We start from the raw sequence: 20360 nt of genomic DNA on the forward strand, positions 1-20360 counted from the left end.
AGGAGGAGGAAAACTATTTGCAAAGCAGTAATGCTTCTACACAATATTGATCTCACTTTAGGAAAATAAGATGTGAAGATAAATCTATGTGTCTATCAGAAAGACAAACTAGAAGATTGCCGTGTGCCCTCTTCTGGGGGCTTTGTGGTTCAAAAGTGGTCTCCTCAAGAAAACCTTTCTTAACTGGAAGGCCTTTACCTTCCCTTGATTTTTAAAATTTGAATTTATTTCCCTTTTCATTTTTGCTTCAAAACAGATATTGTGACCACAGTGTACAAATTATTTCATTGCAAATCTAGATGAGGCTGTAGCAGTTTACTTAAGCTTTTGTAATGAATTCACTGAAAGCTGCTTTTGCACTTTGAACTCAGTCTGGATCAAGCACCAAAGCAAGCAAGGACAATGGAGGAGAAGGAAAAGAAAAACTGGGAATGTTAAAACATCAGCTGAGAGAGCAGGAAAGCAGATGATTAATTGTTGCCTTGTTTGCCAAAGGACAGAATGTTAGACTGCACAGCTTTATGTGACATTTAATAATATGTACTTCCCCCAAGATCTGTAATAAGCATGTGCAGTGTATTTTTGAATGATGATGACAAATCAAATAAGTCAATACTTACAGTTTAATATATTGTTTTATTATTCATTTTGGCACACGTGGCAATATAAAATATTTGCAAAAGAGAAAGGCATTTGAAAATATGTCCTTCCAAGGCCACCATGCAAGCACTGTGATGATGTGTTGATATTATCAGGGATATACCATACTAGCTGTGTTATACTCTCAAGTTATTTGTTAGCTTGCAGGGTTAGTAATTATATATGTATTTTCACTAAAAGCCTTCACCATATATTTCTCATCAGGAAGGGATTGGCTGCATAATCTATTTAAAAGTATCATGCTATAATACCATGGTGTCTAACCTTTGGTTCTCTAGGTGTTTGGAATTCCAATGGCCAGAAGCCCTGGCTAGCTTGTCCAATGGTCAGGAATTCTAGGAGCTGGTCCAAAACACCTGAAGAACCAAAGGTTGGACACCACTGCTATAATATCTATCTTGGTCTTAAGGAACCACCATTTTTTCTTTTTCCTGCAGTAGAGTGATACCTCTACCCTTTTGGAGATTGTTTTATTGTAATGACATACTTTAATTATCAGCATCTAATTCTGGGAGAAAAGGGAGAAAGGTCACCAATTACTGAAAGCTTATTACTGTGCCATTTAAGTTTCAAAATTCCATTATAAGCCATATGAATCTATTAAAACTACAGGTCTCTGTCTTCTTGAGCAGTTATGAATGCACAACTCTGAGCATTCATGACTATTTCACATTCATAATTCCTACCTCTGCTCTAGCTGTGACTACGACAGTCTCCCAATGCCAATTTACCAGCAGCAGCTACTGTGATCAATAGAAACCAGCTGGCTGATGTTTACAAACCTCCTCATGCAAGTGATATCCAGCGTACAGGGGAATTGTGACAGGAGATCCACTTCTGCCTGTTGCAACAGAGATTGTTCATAGGAGGGTGGGAAAGCTACCTGATACTCACGTATAAGTCTAGAAATTTTAGTCAAAAACTCAGCATCCAAAACCTGGGTTGACTCTTCCATAGGCCAATGTTAGGACTGTATCATACCTTTTTTTTTTTTTTTTACAAAGGGACCATGCCCCTTGCTGAACAGAGTGGTGAACAGCAAGATCTTATTCCATCCAAGAGAACCTGAAAAAAGCACTCAAACCCTCTACTTCCTGCCTTTTTAATGCCTGAACAAGGAAATGGTAGTGTTGGCCAGGGAGAAGTGGTTCCATGAAATGCCATTTATTCTTGCCCCTTTCCATGGAATGACCCTTGACGTCATATCAAAATTCATAATTTTGTCCCTCAAATCAACCTTCAACTTATGAGATCAACTTATACATGTGGATATAAAGTATATCCAGAGCACCTGGGGAACAGACCTTTGGTGAGCATAGCAGCTGCTAACTGGTAAGTAGTGGTTACACATTTGTAACCGTCCAAGAGGATTCTGGCCATAGTACAGAAGATAAAAGATTCAAAATCATATTTCTTAGACTGATAGATACATGAGGGACTTATGCTAGAGTGAGATTATTTACTAAGCTAAGTGAAATAAACATGGATTTCATAATGCATAGATGCTATGAAATGAAAAAAATATGCCTTCAAAGTAGTATGCTGAAGATCCTTAACTGGGGTGAAGAACGTCTGGCATCTAGACATTTGGTCTACAACTTCTGTGTTCTCCACCTAGCCTAACCAACTTTGTCCTCCACCTAAGCATAACCAACCTGGGGGTGGCCCATAGTTCCGCCCTCCTGTTCTAAATTGAACTATTTATTCAATTCATACAGCAAAATGCTTGAGAGAAATATGCCATTAAATGGTGTTGAGGACACATCAGTTTTCTTCTTGCCTGGCTGGCTGTGGTCTCTGACGTATTATTCTCCTCACCCAGCCTATGAATTTGGACACCTTTGTATAAATGCCGTACTTGTCCTCCCTTGCACACCCTTCTCCCCAGCTGATCACACCTGTAACAAAGTGAGTGCCCTTGTATTCAGTTACATGAGGACCTCCACTGTCTCCCTGACATGCATCTTGAGCCAGAGTGCGATAGCCAGCGCAGAACATATTTTCAGTGATTACAAAATTACTTGACAGCTTGCAGGTATGCCTATCGATGTAGGGCACTCTAATCATTTGAAGTTTGGAGGCTTTCCGGCCTTTTTCATGGAGACGGCCAAAACCACTGACAATACCAGTTGGTTGACTCATGAGGACCTGATTGGCAAAGTCAGCTGTGGGAAGACATGCAGGGATCACAAATTCGGAAAACTGAATTGGGTTCCTCAATTGAATTATAGCGATATCATAGTCATAGGTTGCCAATACAAATTTCTGATGCACATATACTTTCTCCACAGTGTGAAGAGTTCCTGTAGTTCTTGTGTTTGTATCCACCTCCCCTGTAGGGAACCAATTAAAGAGAATGAGTATATTATGAACAGATTAATAAATTTATCTTTAACTTTTTAAAACATGCCATTCACATCCCACTGTATTTTCACATCTTGGTTAGTGAACTCAGATTAAACCATGTTACCTAGCTGAAGGAATGGGAAGCCATGATAGAAAGTATCCAGTGTGAAACACTCACTTTCTGCTTAATCAACTATTTGGCTTAGGCTTGATCTACACTGTCATATAGTACAGTTTGGAATTGTGTTGTATGGTCAGTGTAGAGCAGTGGTTCTCAACCTGTGGGTCCTCAGATGTTTTGGCCTTCAACTCCCAAAAATCATAACAGCTGGTAAACTGACTGGGATTTCTGGGAGTTGTAGGCCAAAACACCTGGGGACCCACAGGTTGAGAACCACTGGTAGAGCCATGTAATGTAGTGTAGATCCTCCATTCGTCTTCATTAGTTTGCCCGCATCTGCTCAGATACTGCTCTTGGTTTATCCTCCAAAAGATTGGGAATATACTATCAAAACTAAACAATGTGAAAATATCAATTCATTATGCTCAAACACAAGAAAGATGACCAGTGCTTTATATATATATTTCCTTTTTATCATACATTAATTTAAAAGTATCCAGAATGTTTTCTCTAATGTACATTTTGTATAATATACTAGATATCCTGAATGCCTTTGACCCTTATCTGAGAAATATGGCTAAAACTTAAGCTATTTTAGATACAATACACTCCCCACTTCATGAGTAAATTGCATTGGTATTATGTTTGAAGAAAGCATCATAAAAATGTTTCAGAATTTTAATACTGTAAACAGAATTTTACTTTTTGTATGGTTATTATTACAACAGAGACAATATCTACTAGTTTGGTTAGCCTTCTTTCAACATAACACACTGGAAATCTAGGCCAAAGTCAAAAATAATATTAAATGTGGAATAGATTAAACATGTGTGATACTACAATTAATTTTTGAGATTGCAAGAAGAGAACAATTCTGTAGTAAGAATGAATCCCCATAGTCCTCATTCAGTGTGTAGTAAAAATGAATCCTCGTAACCCCGTTAATAAAAGTATTTTTTGTAATTAGCTATCTTTGAATATAAGCTATGAAAATGAAAAATACTTACCTACAACAACTTTAATTGTTTTTGTTTGGTTTATGCAATGAGCGGCAGTAAGTACATGGATATGGCTTAGAACTGTTCCTCCGCAAAACCCTTCTTCCTTTTCATCTAGCAGGAGTGCCTGAAAAATAAGACAAGGTTGTGTTTTTTATTGAGATATTTACCCCCTCCATGGATTGATTCTTTGGTTTATTGAGATATAGTGCTATTGTATTTTGTGTCCCATTCATCTAGATCAGTGCTTCTCAAGCTATCCGATGTGGGGGACTGGCAATTTTTTCCTACTGTGCCAGAGACTGAATAAAATTCACTGTTGGAAATATACTTGACAACTTTTTAGAGAGGACTAATTTACAAGTGAATTTACAACTGTGCAGGGGTTGCACTGTGGTACAGGTATGTTTGTGTGCAAGAAAGACAAAGGAAAGGTTTGGATTGTGTCTTTCTAGTTCTGTATTCATGTGATAAACTATCGTGCTTCACAGATATGGTTCTGCCAAGTCTTTAAGAAACAATTCAGACCCTAAAGATTTTCTCCATTAGCCACTTCTTTCAAGGTTGAAACACATTTATGTGTTACAGAAAACTGTTGCAACTTTATTTGGCATATCTCCACTTTCTATCTTTGTTCCCACATTTCTAAACTCATGTAAGTGTGCTTTCACGTTGCCTGTTGACTTATGACAATGGCATGAATTTCATAGGAGTTTCTTGGGCATTGAATACTCAGAGGTAGTTTTGCCAGTTTCTTTCTCTGAAATGTAGTTAAAAGCATCAACTATTCATTGGCATAACTGCAAAAAATTGCAACCACAGCGGTTTCATTAAATGTTTTACATTATGTCTTAATTTAGGCTTAATATTTCACTACAGTGCACTCTAGTTGTATTGTAATGCAAATGGTTTGACTTATTAAACTTTGGATGAATTGTTTATGTATGGCTATGTTTTGACAATATTATCAAAATAAATAAATGAGAATAAATTGAGATACTATGGGAACTTTCAAAGTTTTTAAGATACAATTTCATTGCATGGACATTGCACAATTGTTTGGATGTCACTTTATATTTCCTTACTATCTATCCTCTCTGCCTCCCCTCAGAACATTACTCCTAAACATCATTAACTTGTAAGACATAGGGTAGGCCTAAGGGGCTCCACCATAGATATTGATTCTAAAAAGGACTCTGTGTTGGAAATATCAAACCTTCTTCAATCCTCCACTAATAATTTGTTTTGTATATGATTCTGTTTGCTTACTGTATTGTATATGTATGTTCTGGTATGCAGCTTTCCCTTTACTATGTGTTTCTTGAGGTTGTGGGAGGGGCTGCAGACAACATGGTCAGATCTGAGACTACCCTGAGCTCAGACTCCATTTTAGACTTCAGACTCCATTAGAGGTCAGACTCCAGAGATGTTTTAGACTTTGGACTGTTAAGATTATAAGAAAGATGTCCTGTGTTATCTGCACAGAGAAACTACTTCAAACCTATCTGTAACTGGATTGACAAGTTATGTACCTGTATGCTGAATACAAAAAGGTTGTGAGTAAACCAGATATGTTACTTTTAACAAAGTCTACTTCATTTATGTCTCTTGAGAGCATCATACAGAAACAAGATGATTTATGGGAGAGTAGATGTTTTTGGGCACTGAAAAGAACACTTCTGAAGAACTGCTATTTTGTGCATTGGCATAATCTCTATTCCTAACGCATAAGAGACAACCAGGTTATCAGTCTAACAGCCAAGAATCAAATTGCCTTGCATAAGTACATGTGGATATATACCACTAAAGAGATGATTTTACTCAAACAAGTTTTTGGCTCTTCTCTGGAAGATCATGTTTTTACAAAAAGGTATGATTTTCAAATGGTTGTGAATGCTATTTTTCTTTAAAAGTTTATGGAGATTCTGGTTTTCCAAAAGGTTATGATCTCTAAAAGGTCATGCCTTTCCAAAACTCTGTGAATCAATAAGGTTGGGAATTACTGTGTCAGAATATTTATTGCCTCTTTAGAAGCATATACAGAGACATTGAGAGAGAGATAATAATATTTTCTATATCACAATTTAAAGTATGGGGCTATTCAAAACAAGTAACTGATGAATTAAATCAGGAGTCATTACCATTTATAAAGCAAACTAATGTACCTGCCAGGGACATTGACCCAATTCACAATTGGACCCATTAACAATCCGCATGTTAAGGTCAGAGTTGATATCCTTCTCATTGAGTGCAGTTCCATCCTGGGACGGCAGATGGGGAACCACATTAGTGAAATTCTGCGGACCATCGTAAAAATGTTCTTCAGGAATGGCATCATAGTCGTAAGTGCTGGGGGTATAGTCAAGAAAGCTTGCTTCTCTTTTTGCCTTTGACTTTGTCCTTTTGATTTTACCGCATGGATAATTAGCTGCAAAATCAATGTTGGGAGTTTTAAGAAGTGAGTGATGCAAACAAGACAGGAAACAAAAAAACCAAAAAAACCTAAACCTTTCCAATGTTTGTGTGCAGGTGAAAGTATTTATTTTGTTAGAGATCAGATTCAGGCATATGAACAGGCCCAAGGAAGGAAGGGAATTAGAAGCCAAAGGAGGCTGAGAATCAGCAAAGAGTCTGGGAAGTTAGGATGCAGCAATCCAGGAAATCCAAAATGAAATTGGATTTCCAGAAAATAAATTAGAAGAGTGGATGAGGTGTGCATTTGGGGAACAGCAATATGCTGGTTATATTTGTTCAGGAAATGTGCAAGTCAGTGCTTGAATTGTGAGGTGGCGGTGTCACCAAGTGTTCCCCACCCTGTGCCCTACCCAATGGGGAGATGGACAGAGTGGGCAAAGCTATCCTAAATGCTGAACGCAGGAGAGATCTGGTCCATTATACCAGGGAATGTACTAGTTCTCCTGAAATACTGTTCCCATAGAAGTCCTTTGTTAGGGGGTATCTGGCCTCCCCTGTGAATTTCAGTTCCCCAGCTCTGAGTTATGAATTCGCCAATCAACCAAGACTCCAATCCTAAATAAATTAATTTGAGAATATGCCTCCCTGGACTGCATAGAGTTTACTTTCAAATAAAGAATGTTATTCTTTTTTTAAAGTGTCTTTTTCTTTTAGTACATCTTGAAAACCTACTGATGAAATTAACAAAAGCAGAACAAAGACATATAATTAACCTCAGATTTCAGTTCATCTCATAAGAGATTCCCTTTGTTCCCTGCCTTTCGCTGCATCCCCACTGTTGGGTAGACATTGTTGAGAAGTGTGCTCTTTAGTATAAAGAAATGGATAAAAAGGTGTTCAGCAATGTTATTTTTGAATTAGAAATTCACTTTGCTGGACTCCGGAATTCCATCAGAAGGTTTGCACTTCAACAAAAACAATCTAGATTTCAGAAGCACTATATCAAACTTTAGACAGCAGCAATACACACACACACACACACACATACACACACACATATGTGTGAAAATGCGGTTAAAAGTGACAACAGAAAAGCAAGTTGTTGCAAAGTAGTACCATGCATTAATACCTGTGGCAACACAGGATTGTCCATCGTTGTCTAAGATATACCCAGCTGTGCAGGAGCATTCCACAGTATTTTCTACATTTTTACAGAACTGCCCACACTCTCCATTATCCACTTTGCAGGATTTGTATGTGACTGCACATAGAGGAAACACACGTGAGCATTGAAAACAAACACATCTATGTTCTGTTATTATTATTATTATTATTATCTTTATTTGTACCCCGCTAACATCTCCCGAAGGACTCGATGCGGCTTACAAAGGCCAAGGCCTCAATACACAACATAACAATACAAACCTAAAGCAAATTAAAAACAATTAAAGCAATATTAAACAACAAAACAACAAGCAATAAACAATACACCAAAACACAATAAAACTGGGCTGGGCCAGAGTAATGGGTACAGAATTAAAAGTGCTGATGTGACAGGTGATATGTAAGGATTATAGGGTAAGTGCAGTGTGCAGTGTGCGGCAATCTTAGTTCTAATAAAGTGCTTCTGGGACTTGGTATTGGAGATACTCTACTAGACTCTATGGGAGGTTATGTTTGGAACTGATAGTTGTTCAGTTTCTGCTCTGCCAATCTATTATTTTGCTTAAGCAACTCACTACTGTCTCTCACATTTCCCAATGTCTATCATTGGATAAATGCAGTAATTGCTGGTAGATTACAAAGGGTAACATTGAATGGATTCTTAAACATGACTTCAAAAGCGTAGTCAGGAACTTTATTTTAATTTTCTGTGTTTTGTTGTTTTTATACATACAATTGAAAGTGTTGGATATCATTTTAATGGGATCCTGCCATGCAGGAAAGAGTGATTTAAATCTTCCCTCTCCAACTTCAATGTCCAATTATTTTAGACTAGAAGTTCCACAGTTGCTCATTGATCATAAAACTCTCCCACTGAAGTGGGGCTGCACTTAGCACAGCAGATTAAACTACTACGTTGCAGAAAATCCTGCCAATTGAAAGGTTGGCAGTTCAAGCCCAGTTCGGTGTGAGCACCCGCCATCAGCCCCTGCTCCTTCTCACCTAGCAGATCAAAAACAGAAATGTGAGTAGATAAATAGATATCGCTTTAAAGTGGGGAGGTAATAAAAAGTCATCCATAAGAACATGCTGGTGATTCAACTGGCATAAAAATGCAGCTAAATTTCTCATTCAAACTATTTTAAGCTACTTTGCATTTTTTACCAGGAGAAAAGGCAAAGTATACATCAAACAAACTAATAAATAAAGACCACTTCAGTCTTAAACATCTGGAGTATGTCTGCTGGCTTACTCCTGGCCTAAGAACATAATCTGAGCAATGGTCTGTCACAATGTAAGAATCACTTCAATCCTAACATTCACTTACTGTATTCGCAGTTCGGTCCATCATAACCAGCCAAGCACGTGCAGGTGTAGCTATTCAGGCCATCTTTGCACGACCCTCCATAATGGCAAGGGTTTGAGCTACACTGGTCACCATCTAGTACAGAAAAAAATAATAATCAGATGTTATAACCCAAGATGTTAAAATGTTAACACTAGGAGATAGCTTTCATATGTTAGAATTATTTTCTTGAAGAGAAAATAATGATTGTGAATGCTCTTCCTCCATCGTCATCATCATCATCATCTTATATAGTACTATCACTGTACAGGGGGCCTGTTGTAAGTTTTACAATTTAATGTACAGGGTTAGTCAAAATGCATAGGCCAATAAGCCATTCAATTGAATGGCTTATTGGCCTATGCATTTTGACTAACCCTGTATTTGACCTGGAACCAGGATCAATCCACTCACTGCACTGCACATATCTGGCACAAAACTTGCATAGGACAGGTATTTATATTCGGAATTCAAAACTTTGCGTAATTTCATTCTGGAATTCTGTAATGTGTAGCTTAACAAGGTCTTCAGCCTTCCCAGCCAATCAGTGCTATTTCTTTCCCAAACTACAACTCCCATGATTCTATTATACTTAGCCATGGCAGTTAAAGTGGTGTCAAACTGCATTAAATCCACAGTATAGATGCACCTTTTAAGCTCCCCGAACTTGTCCAGCTATAGCACAGTGTCTTTCACTATGCCCCTATTGAAGCTGCCAATAAGTTTCCAGTCCCAGTTCAAAGTGTTGGTTATCACCTATAAAGTCCTACACAGTTCGGGTCCAGCTGATCTTTGTGACTGCATCTCTCCTATGAACCGGTATTAGATTCTATGAACACAGAAATGCTGGACCACCATGTCAGACTACACAGAGAAGCCACTGAAATACACAAGCATGTGGACAATTGCAACAGAAAGGAGGAAACCATGAAAATGAACAAAATCTGGCTACCAGTATAAAAAAACCTCTAAAATTACAATAGCAAAACAACAGAGAGGAAACAAACAAGGACATCTAATCACCTCTCAATAAAAGTTTGCTCCAGGCACTGTCAGGCCATTATATGCTAATCAAGGTGGTCAGTTGAAACATTCACACCTAGCTCCAGCAGACAAGAGTCCTTTGTCACACGCTGGTCATTCCACAGATATATGAACCCCTTTTTCCTAGTTCCAACAGACCTCACTACCTCTGAGGATGCTTGCCATAGATGCAGGCGAAACATCAGGAGAGAATGCCTCTAGACCATGGCCATATAGCCCAAAAAAACCTACAACAATCCAGTGATTCCGGCCATGAAAGCCTTCGAAAATTCTTTGATTCTATGATTCTAACTACTTTGAATATTTGTCATGCAGAATAAAATTTAAAAATCACTTAAAATTGTATAAAAGATTTGTATGGGGTGAAATAAAACCAAACCCAAACAAAATTCTTAATTTCTTACCTACATAATTATTCCAGAATTCATTCTGATGAGAGAGAGAAAACAACAGATGTTAAGAGGATTTTATTACAAAACTAATAATACAAACAAAATTTAAGACAATTCTTTTGAATAAATCATAACTTATGTTATGAAGTTATTTATAAAAACTTTTAAATTCAAAAATTAAAAACCTTTCCTTCATTTTCAGCAAATAATCAAACTCTCCCCTTAAAAAAAGTAATATGCCATTTACCTGCTTCCTAATATTTAATAAGTAGTACTTCCTTTTATGAATGGTAACTTGGATAACAACAGTTCTTCATTTACTTTGTGGTATTCAGAGGCAATGTTCTGTTGTACTTGCAATACAGAGTGATTGACTTTAATATCTCAAAAGCACAAGCACAACATATCATTGTTAAATAATACTAACTCATAACCAGGTTATGACATTCGTAACTGAGTTATGCAGCAATTTTTCTAGAAAACTCAAAATCACGAATACTTTGAAGGAAAAAATGAAGTTTTCACAGAGGATATAAATGTATACCCAGTTAGACATTCACAGTATGTGAAAGTTTGGAACTTAAGACAGCTTACAAAAGTGAAAACAAACATTAACTCTAGTCTAATGCACCATTGAATCTAATGCGCACCTTAATTTTCAAAACCCTGAAACCAAAAAAAGTGTTTGCTGCTGAATGTAATGAGCAGCAGCAAAAAGTGCACTCTTGTAATTTGGTCAAATGCATTATTAGGATTGATTCATTATAAACAATTGTGTTAGAACACAAAAGCTTCCAGCAACAGCAAGGAAAACCTATCTATGCTGTAGAATGAATCCACTTTAATTGCCTTGGTTCAATACTATGGAGTCATGGAAGCTGTAGTTTGACAAGGTTGTGAGGTGTCTCTGCCAAAGAATGCAGATGGCTCACCTTATTACAAATGCCAGTATTGCAGAGTACTGAGTCCTGGCCATTTAATTAGAGTTGACGTCCCTTGAAGAGAAGCTTCAGGTGCACCTGCTGAAGCAGCTTCACCTTTTGCTTTGGCACAGCACTAAGATTACTGTATGACATGAATCTAATGGGTGCCCTAAATTTGGCAGGGTGATTTAGCAAAACAAAAAAAACAAAAAAAGTGAGCATTAGATTCAAGTAAATATGGTAGTTAGAAATTCACAGCAAACTAAGGTTAAAACACAATAACACTACAAACCCCGTAGCCATGGGACTGGTATCTGCAGTTTCACTTATTTACATTTGCCCAAAAATATCCTCCTCCCCGCTCTCACCTCTTGATGTGTCACTTTCTCATGTCAGGAAGACTGTACAGAGAGGCTTGCACTGTTCCAGGCCCCTCTGGTAAGTTTGAGGAGTGAAATAGGGGACTGGAGTGGGGGGGGGGGGATGGCATCCTTGGTCAACCTTTGTTTGACCTGAGATGCCATCTAGCCACTCCTACCAGGAAAGCCCGGGGTTTGGGTTGGGGGTGGGGACTATAATCCAAGAGGAAGACGGTTGTTTTAACCCGCTTCCTCTCAGGTTTTAGCTGAGTGTAGAAGGGCCCCTAGAGTCCAACACTCAACCTTGGATCATATTACCATTACTATATTATGACAAAGCAAACCCATTTGTAAGCTTGTCCTTACTGTTTTTTCATCATCTTCAAAAGCTTCTCTGGCTTCTTCCCTTGAGCACTTCTCTTCATAGCATTCTCTTTCAATGTTTCCTTGCTTGAACTCCTCAAATGCTGAATTTGCACGTTTTCTTCTTTCCAGAAATTTGTGTGCAATTTTACCTTGTAAGAACACTGGGGAAAAAAAGCACTGTCATGAAACAAAAGCTGAACAATGGAGCAATGTATAGGATGATCTCAAACCATAAGGTACTGTTTCATGTTACTTCTTGCAATAGAAATGCACTCCATAGTATAATTGTGAGCAGTGTCTGCATAGCAAGAGTAAGCAAGCACCTATTCTTATATTTGCCTATCAAATGGAGACAAACCCACAAAACCTGTTTTAGCTGTGGTAGTGCTGCCTTGTTACTAGGCAGAAACTGGCTGTTTGTCACATAGAAGGTCTTCCTCCACATTTGAAGATTCCTACCAACCGGAAAAAGTGATGAGAAACCCATCCAAAGTGATAGTTATCTTTTTAAAAAATCTGCACTTCCACAGTACACCTAAATGCATCCTAAGATGGGGTTTAAAAACCCATTTTGGTACATGTTTAAGTCCCCACCCACCCCCCAAAACCTGGGTTTTCTGGGGGGGGGGGGGGGAGTCTAGATGACACCCTGAAGCCCCACAGAAATCCCTCAAAATAAAAAAAACCCTTACTGGGCCACCATTAAGGTGGTCCTTGCATCCTCCTGGTGCATAGGAGTAACGTGCCAGGAGAGGGGAAGGAGGAACATTGTGCCAGGAGGACGTCAGGACCACCCTAATGGCAGCCCTGTATTTTTTTAATTTTAAGGTTGTTTCCGGGGGGCCGGGGGGGGGGGGACAGGTTGGTACCCTCCTGCAACTTTGGGCTTCAGGAGCCCAAAAGATATGAGATGGCATGAGGACTCACCCTGGGTAGTTCCAGTTGGTTTTGAAACTATCTGGGGGTCAGTCCCCACAGGCCCAATACCTGATTAGACCTGGGCCTTTCAGGAAGGCTCGGATTTAATTGAGCATTTGATTAATTCAGAAAAACCAAGGTTATTCATAAATATTTTGTTTTTTTTATGGGGGTGTCATTTGGATGCCCCCAGTAAAAACCCATACATGCCCCGCTTTTTGGGCCTGTTTAGATGGGCTCTTAAAGCTTGCTTTTTCCTTGTACCTTGACCAGTGAGAGAGTACCTGCCATTCAAAATGTAACTGCATTAATTTCATGCTACTTAAGTAGTCAAGGTTCTAGCCCAGTGGTTCTCAACCTGTGGGTCTCCAATAGGCTTGGGCGATTCAGTTTGTCAATTTCGTTATTCGTTATTAATTCGTATTTAAATTAGCTTACGATCCAATATTGAGCCATGCAGGAATAGTGTGAGGAGTAATTAAGAATCGAAACAATTTTTCCAATTTTCATAATTATTTCGTAATTATTTCGTAATTATTTCGTAATTATTTTCGTATGTCTGGTGCAAGTTTTACAATCTCGCATTTACCCCACTTCCGGTTCTTTGCTCTGCTGCTTCCCTCCTCTTTCCTCATGCTTCTTCTTGCCTCACTCTGGGATGCACTGGGCTACCTTCCTTCCTTCCTTCCTTCTTTCCTTCCTTCCTTCCTTCTTTCCTTCCAGCTGGCAAATCCCACATTCCCCCCTCCCTCCTCTTTCTCCTGGCATCCTTCTTGCCCAAAATTTCTCATTACTTTATTTTTCATACCCTCACTCTATGCCACAGGAATGCGTTGCCAGGTACAATTGGATTGTGTACGAATTGGATTGTGACTTTAATTATGAGATGTTCTGGTCTGTATTGGTGGCCCAATACTATGTATGTATATGTATGTATTTTATAGTGTAATTTTTATATTAAATTGGAATATTGTAGTTTTTAAATATGCTGTAAACCGCAATGAGTCGCCGTACAGGCTGAGATATTAGCGGTATACAAGTGTACCAAATAAATAAAAATAAATAAATAAATAAATACAGCTAGAATATAATATAATATACAATTATAATATAATATAATATATAATAATATTATAATAATATAATATATATATATATATTATAATACTATTATATTATAGTATTGTATATTATATTATATTATTATATAATATATTATATTACTATATTATTATATTATATTATAATTGTATATTTATTTATTTATTTATTTATTATTTATTATTTGCACTTGTTAACCGCCACTCTCAGCCCGAGGGCGACTCGTGGCGGTGTACAGAACATAGAACATAGAAAAGACAACAGTTTACAATAGATCAAGACCATAACACAACATCTTACTAATACACATTAATATAATATACATTAATATAATATAATAATATTATAATATAATATACAACAATGTAATATAATAATATTATAATAATATAATATAATATAATATAGTTGTTGTTTGTTTTATCACACCAACAGTCAACAACAAAGGGAGAGGGAAGCTTCAGAAGTTCCCCCTGTCCCATTTGGAGGTTTTTTTAGCATATTGCGCAATCACGTCCGCCATTAACGAATCGATTCGTAATTTTACGAAATTTCGTATATTTCGAAATTTTTAAAAGGAAAATTTCGGAATTCTTAAAAAAAACGAAACGCAAGGGCCCCCTAAAAACAAAACAGTTTAGAACCAAATTTTTCCATGGTTACCCAAGCCTATATTGGCCTACAACTCCCAGAAATCCCAGTCAATTTACCAGCTCTTAGGATTTCTGGGAGTTGAAGGCCAAAACATCTGGGGACCCACAGGTTGAGACCCACTAAACTGCCATTACAGGCAGTCATCAAGTTACAGACAAGATAGATTCTGTAGGTTTGTTCTTAAGTTAGATTTGTATGTAAGTTGAAGTAGGTATATTTTTAAGTGTAACACAAGCCTATCTATCTATCTATCTATCTATCTATCTATCTATCTATCTGCATGCATCCCTGTGATAGTTGGATTTTGGAAGATCTGGCTTTTTGTGGAAACAAGGATTCACATTCATCAAAATGGTGCTATACTCTAAATTCCGGGCCGCAATTTGCAGTACCTTGCAACTTTGTGCCCATGTAAACAGTTGGGTAGATTCTGGGATGGTACCGGCTGCAACTGTTTACATTACACTATGTTTCCAGCCTTCCTTTCCATTACCTCCTGTTCTCCGTGCAACATGGGTCCTGCTGGTTGGCTGTCACTTTACATTACATCAGCAAAGGTGACAGGGCAATTGGGAAAGGGAGAGGGAAGAGGAGGAGGTGATTCACCCTCTCCCCTCCCACCAGTGTGTTCTTCCAGCTGACATTACTGAAAGTTATGGGTGACTGGCAGGACCTATGTCATTCCCCCAGAGACTGCTGCAACATAGAGTATGGGAGGGGATGGTAAGAGTGGCCATCCAGTGGTGCCGAACCAGTTTCAGTGCCAGTGGGTCTTCTGGATTCCCTCCCGCCTCTGTTGTGGCCAGGGTGAGTGGCTGTAAGAACCATCCCAGGGACAATCTTCCATGTGCTATGCTGGATTGTTCCCAGGCTGATAGGTCAGTCTGGGTCTGTCCCGAATTGGGAGGAAAAGCTGATGTATCAATAAATAAAAATGATGATAAGAAGAGTGTAGGGATCCTAAGAACCTCTTTTCAAACTTTTATGTTCAACAAAATCCTATTCCCTCTGCCATGTTTTACCTTCTCTCTTGTGACCATGAGTCTATCCCCCACTTTATTGCTTTTGCCATCCTCTTTCTCCATCCTTCTCGATCCTTACTTTCATCTGCCTAGTACGGTATTGCTGGTTGAATTGTTTTGTCTCATCTAAATCCTCAGGACTACCACTGTTAGCTAGTCAGCCACAATGTCAATCAATTTCTCTAATTGTCCACTGGATTCAAAACACAGTCCAATTTGCACAGCTCCAGCTCACTCTCCCCCTTTAACCTCTTCTTTTTCAACTCCAACAGCCTCCTATTCTTTTTGTCTGTGAATTCTTGGAATGTGCTGTTGCTCTGCCAGTCTTGACCTTTTCGTTTTCACCTGCTACAAGCTGTCATTCCCCACCCCTCTCATTGCACTCCATTGAAAACACTAAAGTTACACATTCTCTTTTCACTGCCTGATCCAAAGACCTCTTGCCGTTGTTTTCCTTGACCTCTCTGCTACCTTAGATAAAGTTCTTCATTTTATGGATCAACCACTGAAAATGTCCAGTGCAAGAAGTCATTTCCTGCCTTTCCTTCTATGAGGGCTTCTTAGGGATCTGCTTGTTTTGCTGTGCTCTCTCTCCTTCTCGCTTGAATGACCTTAGCAGACACCATTATTTTTGTCTGATAACCAACTCTATTAATACTTTAAAACCCATTATCTCTGCATACAAGTTTGTCTTATACAGCAAACCTACTACTTGACAAGGAAACCTGCAATGGTTCAATGGTTCTCAACCTGTGGGTCCCCAGGTATTTTGGCCTACAACTCCCAGAAATCCCAACCAGTTTACCAGCTGTTAGGGGTTCTGGAAGTTGAAGGGAAGGGCCTCCTTATATTTACCTTTTGGTAAGTTGGGACAACCACCCACTCAGCCACTATGCATTCGCAATAGTTTGGGTGGTAGCAATCTAAACTGCACTGCCATATTCTGGACACTGGAAGATTGAATGCCCCATTCTTTCTAGCAGCAATTCACAACTGTCTGTAGATTTGCATATTGAGCCACCTTGCTAACAACAATTGAACTGATCTGACAAATAGATTTCCCTGCCATTGCAAAACCAAAATTTTCCAAGGTTGAACTCTATTTTGTCTAAAGCCTTCTCAGCATATGTCAACACCATCACTACCTTTTTTGTTGACCAAGCATTAAACCTTAACCCAGGGTCCTTCCACACAGCCCTATAACCCTGAATATCAAGGCTGACAGTCCCATAATATCTGCTTTGAAATGGGTTATCTGAGTCCACACTGCCATATATTACAGTTCAAAGCAGAAAATGTGAGATTTTATTCAGCTGTGTGGAAGGGGCCTCTGTGGATTGGCTCTTCTTCTGCTTTTCTTCTCCCATTCATTCATTGAACTGTAATTTCTCTCTGTGCAACACTACAAAGTCTATGAATTCCTAGTGCAAACTCTGGTCCAAATTCTCATTATCTCCCTATTCCGACTGCTATATCTTCTGTTTTATTTTTTTCTTTCATGAGCCAAGGTCTCCTCAACTCTATTTCCAAATTCTACTTTCAAAATAGTATCTTTTTCAGTGCTCTATATAGTCCTTCTCAGAAGGCGCTGTTTGCACTGGGAAGGAAATCCCCCACTGGCACCAATGCAAATAGCAGCATCAGAGAACAGATTATATTTGTTAATTGTCAGGAAATAATTTAATTACCTCATCTATGGCTTTTGTGATTCCAGTATTGGTCAGTGACTTTTCACTGCATTAAAAACATGCACATTAAACGTGAATATCAAGTATGCTGCCATTGCAATAACATCTAGTAAACCTGTACCCTAAAGTAATTATGTGTTCAGAAGTATTTCTTTTCTGATTTCCTGGCAATCAGAACAATTGAAAAATGGGGAATTTAATACAATTTGGGGTGTGTCTCCTTCCTGATGCTATCCTTTCTCACCTTTTCTATTTCCTCTGCCAATTAGAAATGCAGATTGTCTCAGGCCCCTTCTACACTGCTATATAAAATCCAGATTATCTGTTTTGAACTGGATTATATGGCAGTGTAGACTCATATAATCCAGTTCAAAGTGGATAATGTGGATTATCTGTTTTAATAATCTGGATTATATGGCAGTGTAGCTTCAATTACCTGTAAATTACACTATGATACAAAGTATTCTTATGCAACAACTAATTATAATTAAATCAGTGTGATAGACCTTTGAACTAAAGGATTTCAATACCTGGATCTGGTATTAAAATACAGAGACCTCTTTTTTTCTGAAAACAACATATTGGGCCCTTCCCCACAGCCCTATATCCCAGAATATCAAGGCAGAAAATCCCATATTATCTGGGTGTGGACTCAGATAACCCTGTTCAAAAGCAGATATTGTTGCATTTTCTGCCTTAATATTCTCGGATAAAGGGCTGTGTGGAAGGGCCCCCAGAGTATCAAGGCAGAAAATCCCACATTATCTGCTTTAAACTGATTATCTGAGTCCACACTGCCCTATAACCCACTTCAAAGCAGATAATGTGGGATTTTATACAGCTGTGTGGAAGGAGCCATTGAGTCCAAATATTTACAAGGAAATTTGTTATTTGCCAGAATGACTCTGCAGGTTTTTAAAAAATGGTACACAAAGTTTCTAGAAGTTACATTATTTAGATTTTTTTTCATGCACAGGAGAACAAGTAGTTAAATTTACTGCTGTTTTCAGTGGTCTGTTGGGTTCAAGGACTTCCCCATTTTTGTTTCATTTTGTACATCAGCACTCTCCTTCACTATGCTTTCAAAATTTTAGTACACAAGATTTTGTTCTCTTTCTCTGTAAAACATCATGTAAAATAGAGTATCTCATTCTGTTGTAAATCATTCATCTATGATGGGATCCATGGCAAAGAAGACTTTAGGCTAATTCCTATACTATTTGTTTTTATTCCTAAATAGGATTGTCTTATTTATCCTCTCATGTCTTCCACTTGCCACTGGCTGTGGAGATATTTCTACCATCTCACAGAGAAAATTGTATTCTCGGAAGCAGATTCTACACCGTCATCTACAAATTTCATGCATAATGTAGTTGAATAGAAAGAAACAGATTCATATGTTAGAAGCGCACACTAGTACTTTATTTTAGCTGGCTTATCTTAATTTTTTTAAATAAACTAATCCTGTATTTTAGTGGTTCCTATTGCAAGCTCCCTAAGAAAGATAAGAGGTATGAAAAATAGTAAATAAATTTATTAGATAAATAAAAGACCAAGACTCTTTCATTGAAGGTTTGTCTTAATCATCCTGATACAAAAAAGAGAAATCTTTCTTATCCCAAGGAAATAAAATGACTGGCATAGACAAGAAGCGAAGGGAATGATCAAAGTTCTCTTACCATTTCTTTCTGCCTTCAAGAGACTTGTCAGAAAACTGAAGATCAGAATGAGAAGCAGCTGGTTAGCCATTGTGCCTATTGAAGGGAAACAACACTCTGTTCCTCTTCAGGATTAGTTGTGAGCAAGGTTCAAGCAGCACACTTCCTCTTGTTATGCTCGCGCCCTTATCACACATAACAAATGTGTTTGTATTTGGATATGGGTTCTTCCAATGGTTGGACTGACTGATTGGACATCCTGGTCTTTTCCAAGTAAGGGCATAGTCTGTAGCAGATTAAAAGCATGCAATGGTGCTGGTGCCTCTTACCCCTGCTGTTTGGCTCAGATATTTAAGCATCGAGGAAGTACGCCAAAAGTTCAAAAGCAGCTTGCATTTACTGGAATTCTCTCCCTACCTCCCTTCCTCATACACATAGACACTTTCATGGTGGAAATTCAAAACAACTCTGCACGCAGAGCAAGTGGTTCCTCCTTTCCAAAAAAATAATGAGTGTGCTGATAAAATATTTGAAGGGAGTGGGGGAAGCAGCAGAGAGAGAAATGGGAAAAGTGCAGAACACTGAGTGCTCATTCTACATTTTGTATCACATTCCATGGATGTAAAAATATTAACATTTCAGCCAGAAGGATGGGCAGCTGGTTTGAGCCAGTTTTGAAGAGAGATGATTGACGGAACCGCATACCTATGTGTATATATATATGTGTGTGTGTATTGTTTGCTCACTCACTAGGTTCAGACAAAAAATAATAATTAAGTATCAATTCCCACCAGAGCTAACTTGCTGTAAATGCTTGTATTTGTAATTAGAATATACATGTGTGTGTGCCAAGTCTTTTCTGATTTATGAGGTGATATTATCACGGGGTTTTATTAGTCAGTTTTGTCTTATTCTGAGAGTTGTAACTTGCTCAAAGTCACTCAGAAGCTCTCCAAGTCTAAGCAAGGATTTGAACCTTGATTCATGGAGAGCTAAGAGCCAGCATACTATGTTATAGTGATTTGAATGTTGGACTAGGACTCCGGGAGACAAGAGTTCAAATTTCTGCTCAGCTATGGGAACCACTGGGTAGCCATGGGCAAATTACACTCTGTCATCCCCAGAAGAAGACAATAGTAACCCCTTTAGGATCAAATTAAGTACTACAAAATTTGAAGGCACACAA

At 38.3% G+C, this 20360-nt stretch overlaps 1 protein-coding gene across 1 annotated transcript; it reads right to left on the minus strand.

Annotated features, from left to right (window-relative positions):
• Window positions 1–616: 616 nt before the first annotated feature.
• F10 (coagulation factor X) lies at window positions 617–19872 on the minus strand. Its single transcript, XM_060769634.2, has 8 exons — window positions 19196–19872; window positions 12134–12294; window positions 10498–10522; window positions 9032–9145; window positions 7670–7801; window positions 6291–6553; window positions 4135–4252; window positions 617–2993 (listed from the first exon to the last, which is right to left on the minus strand). The coding sequence occupies exons 1-8, from the start codon at window positions 19263–19265 to the stop codon at window positions 2425–2427; spliced, it is 1452 nt and encodes a 483-aa protein (XP_060625617.2). The 5' UTR covers window positions 19266–19872; the 3' UTR covers window positions 617–2424.
• Between the last annotated feature and the right edge of the window lie 488 nt (window positions 19873–20360).

Source organism: Anolis sagrei, chromosome 3, assembly GCF_037176765.1.
Source record: "Anolis sagrei isolate rAnoSag1 chromosome 3, rAnoSag1.mat, whole genome shotgun sequence".
Taxonomy (NCBI): Eukaryota; Metazoa; Chordata; class Lepidosauria; order Squamata; family Dactyloidae; genus Anolis; species Anolis sagrei.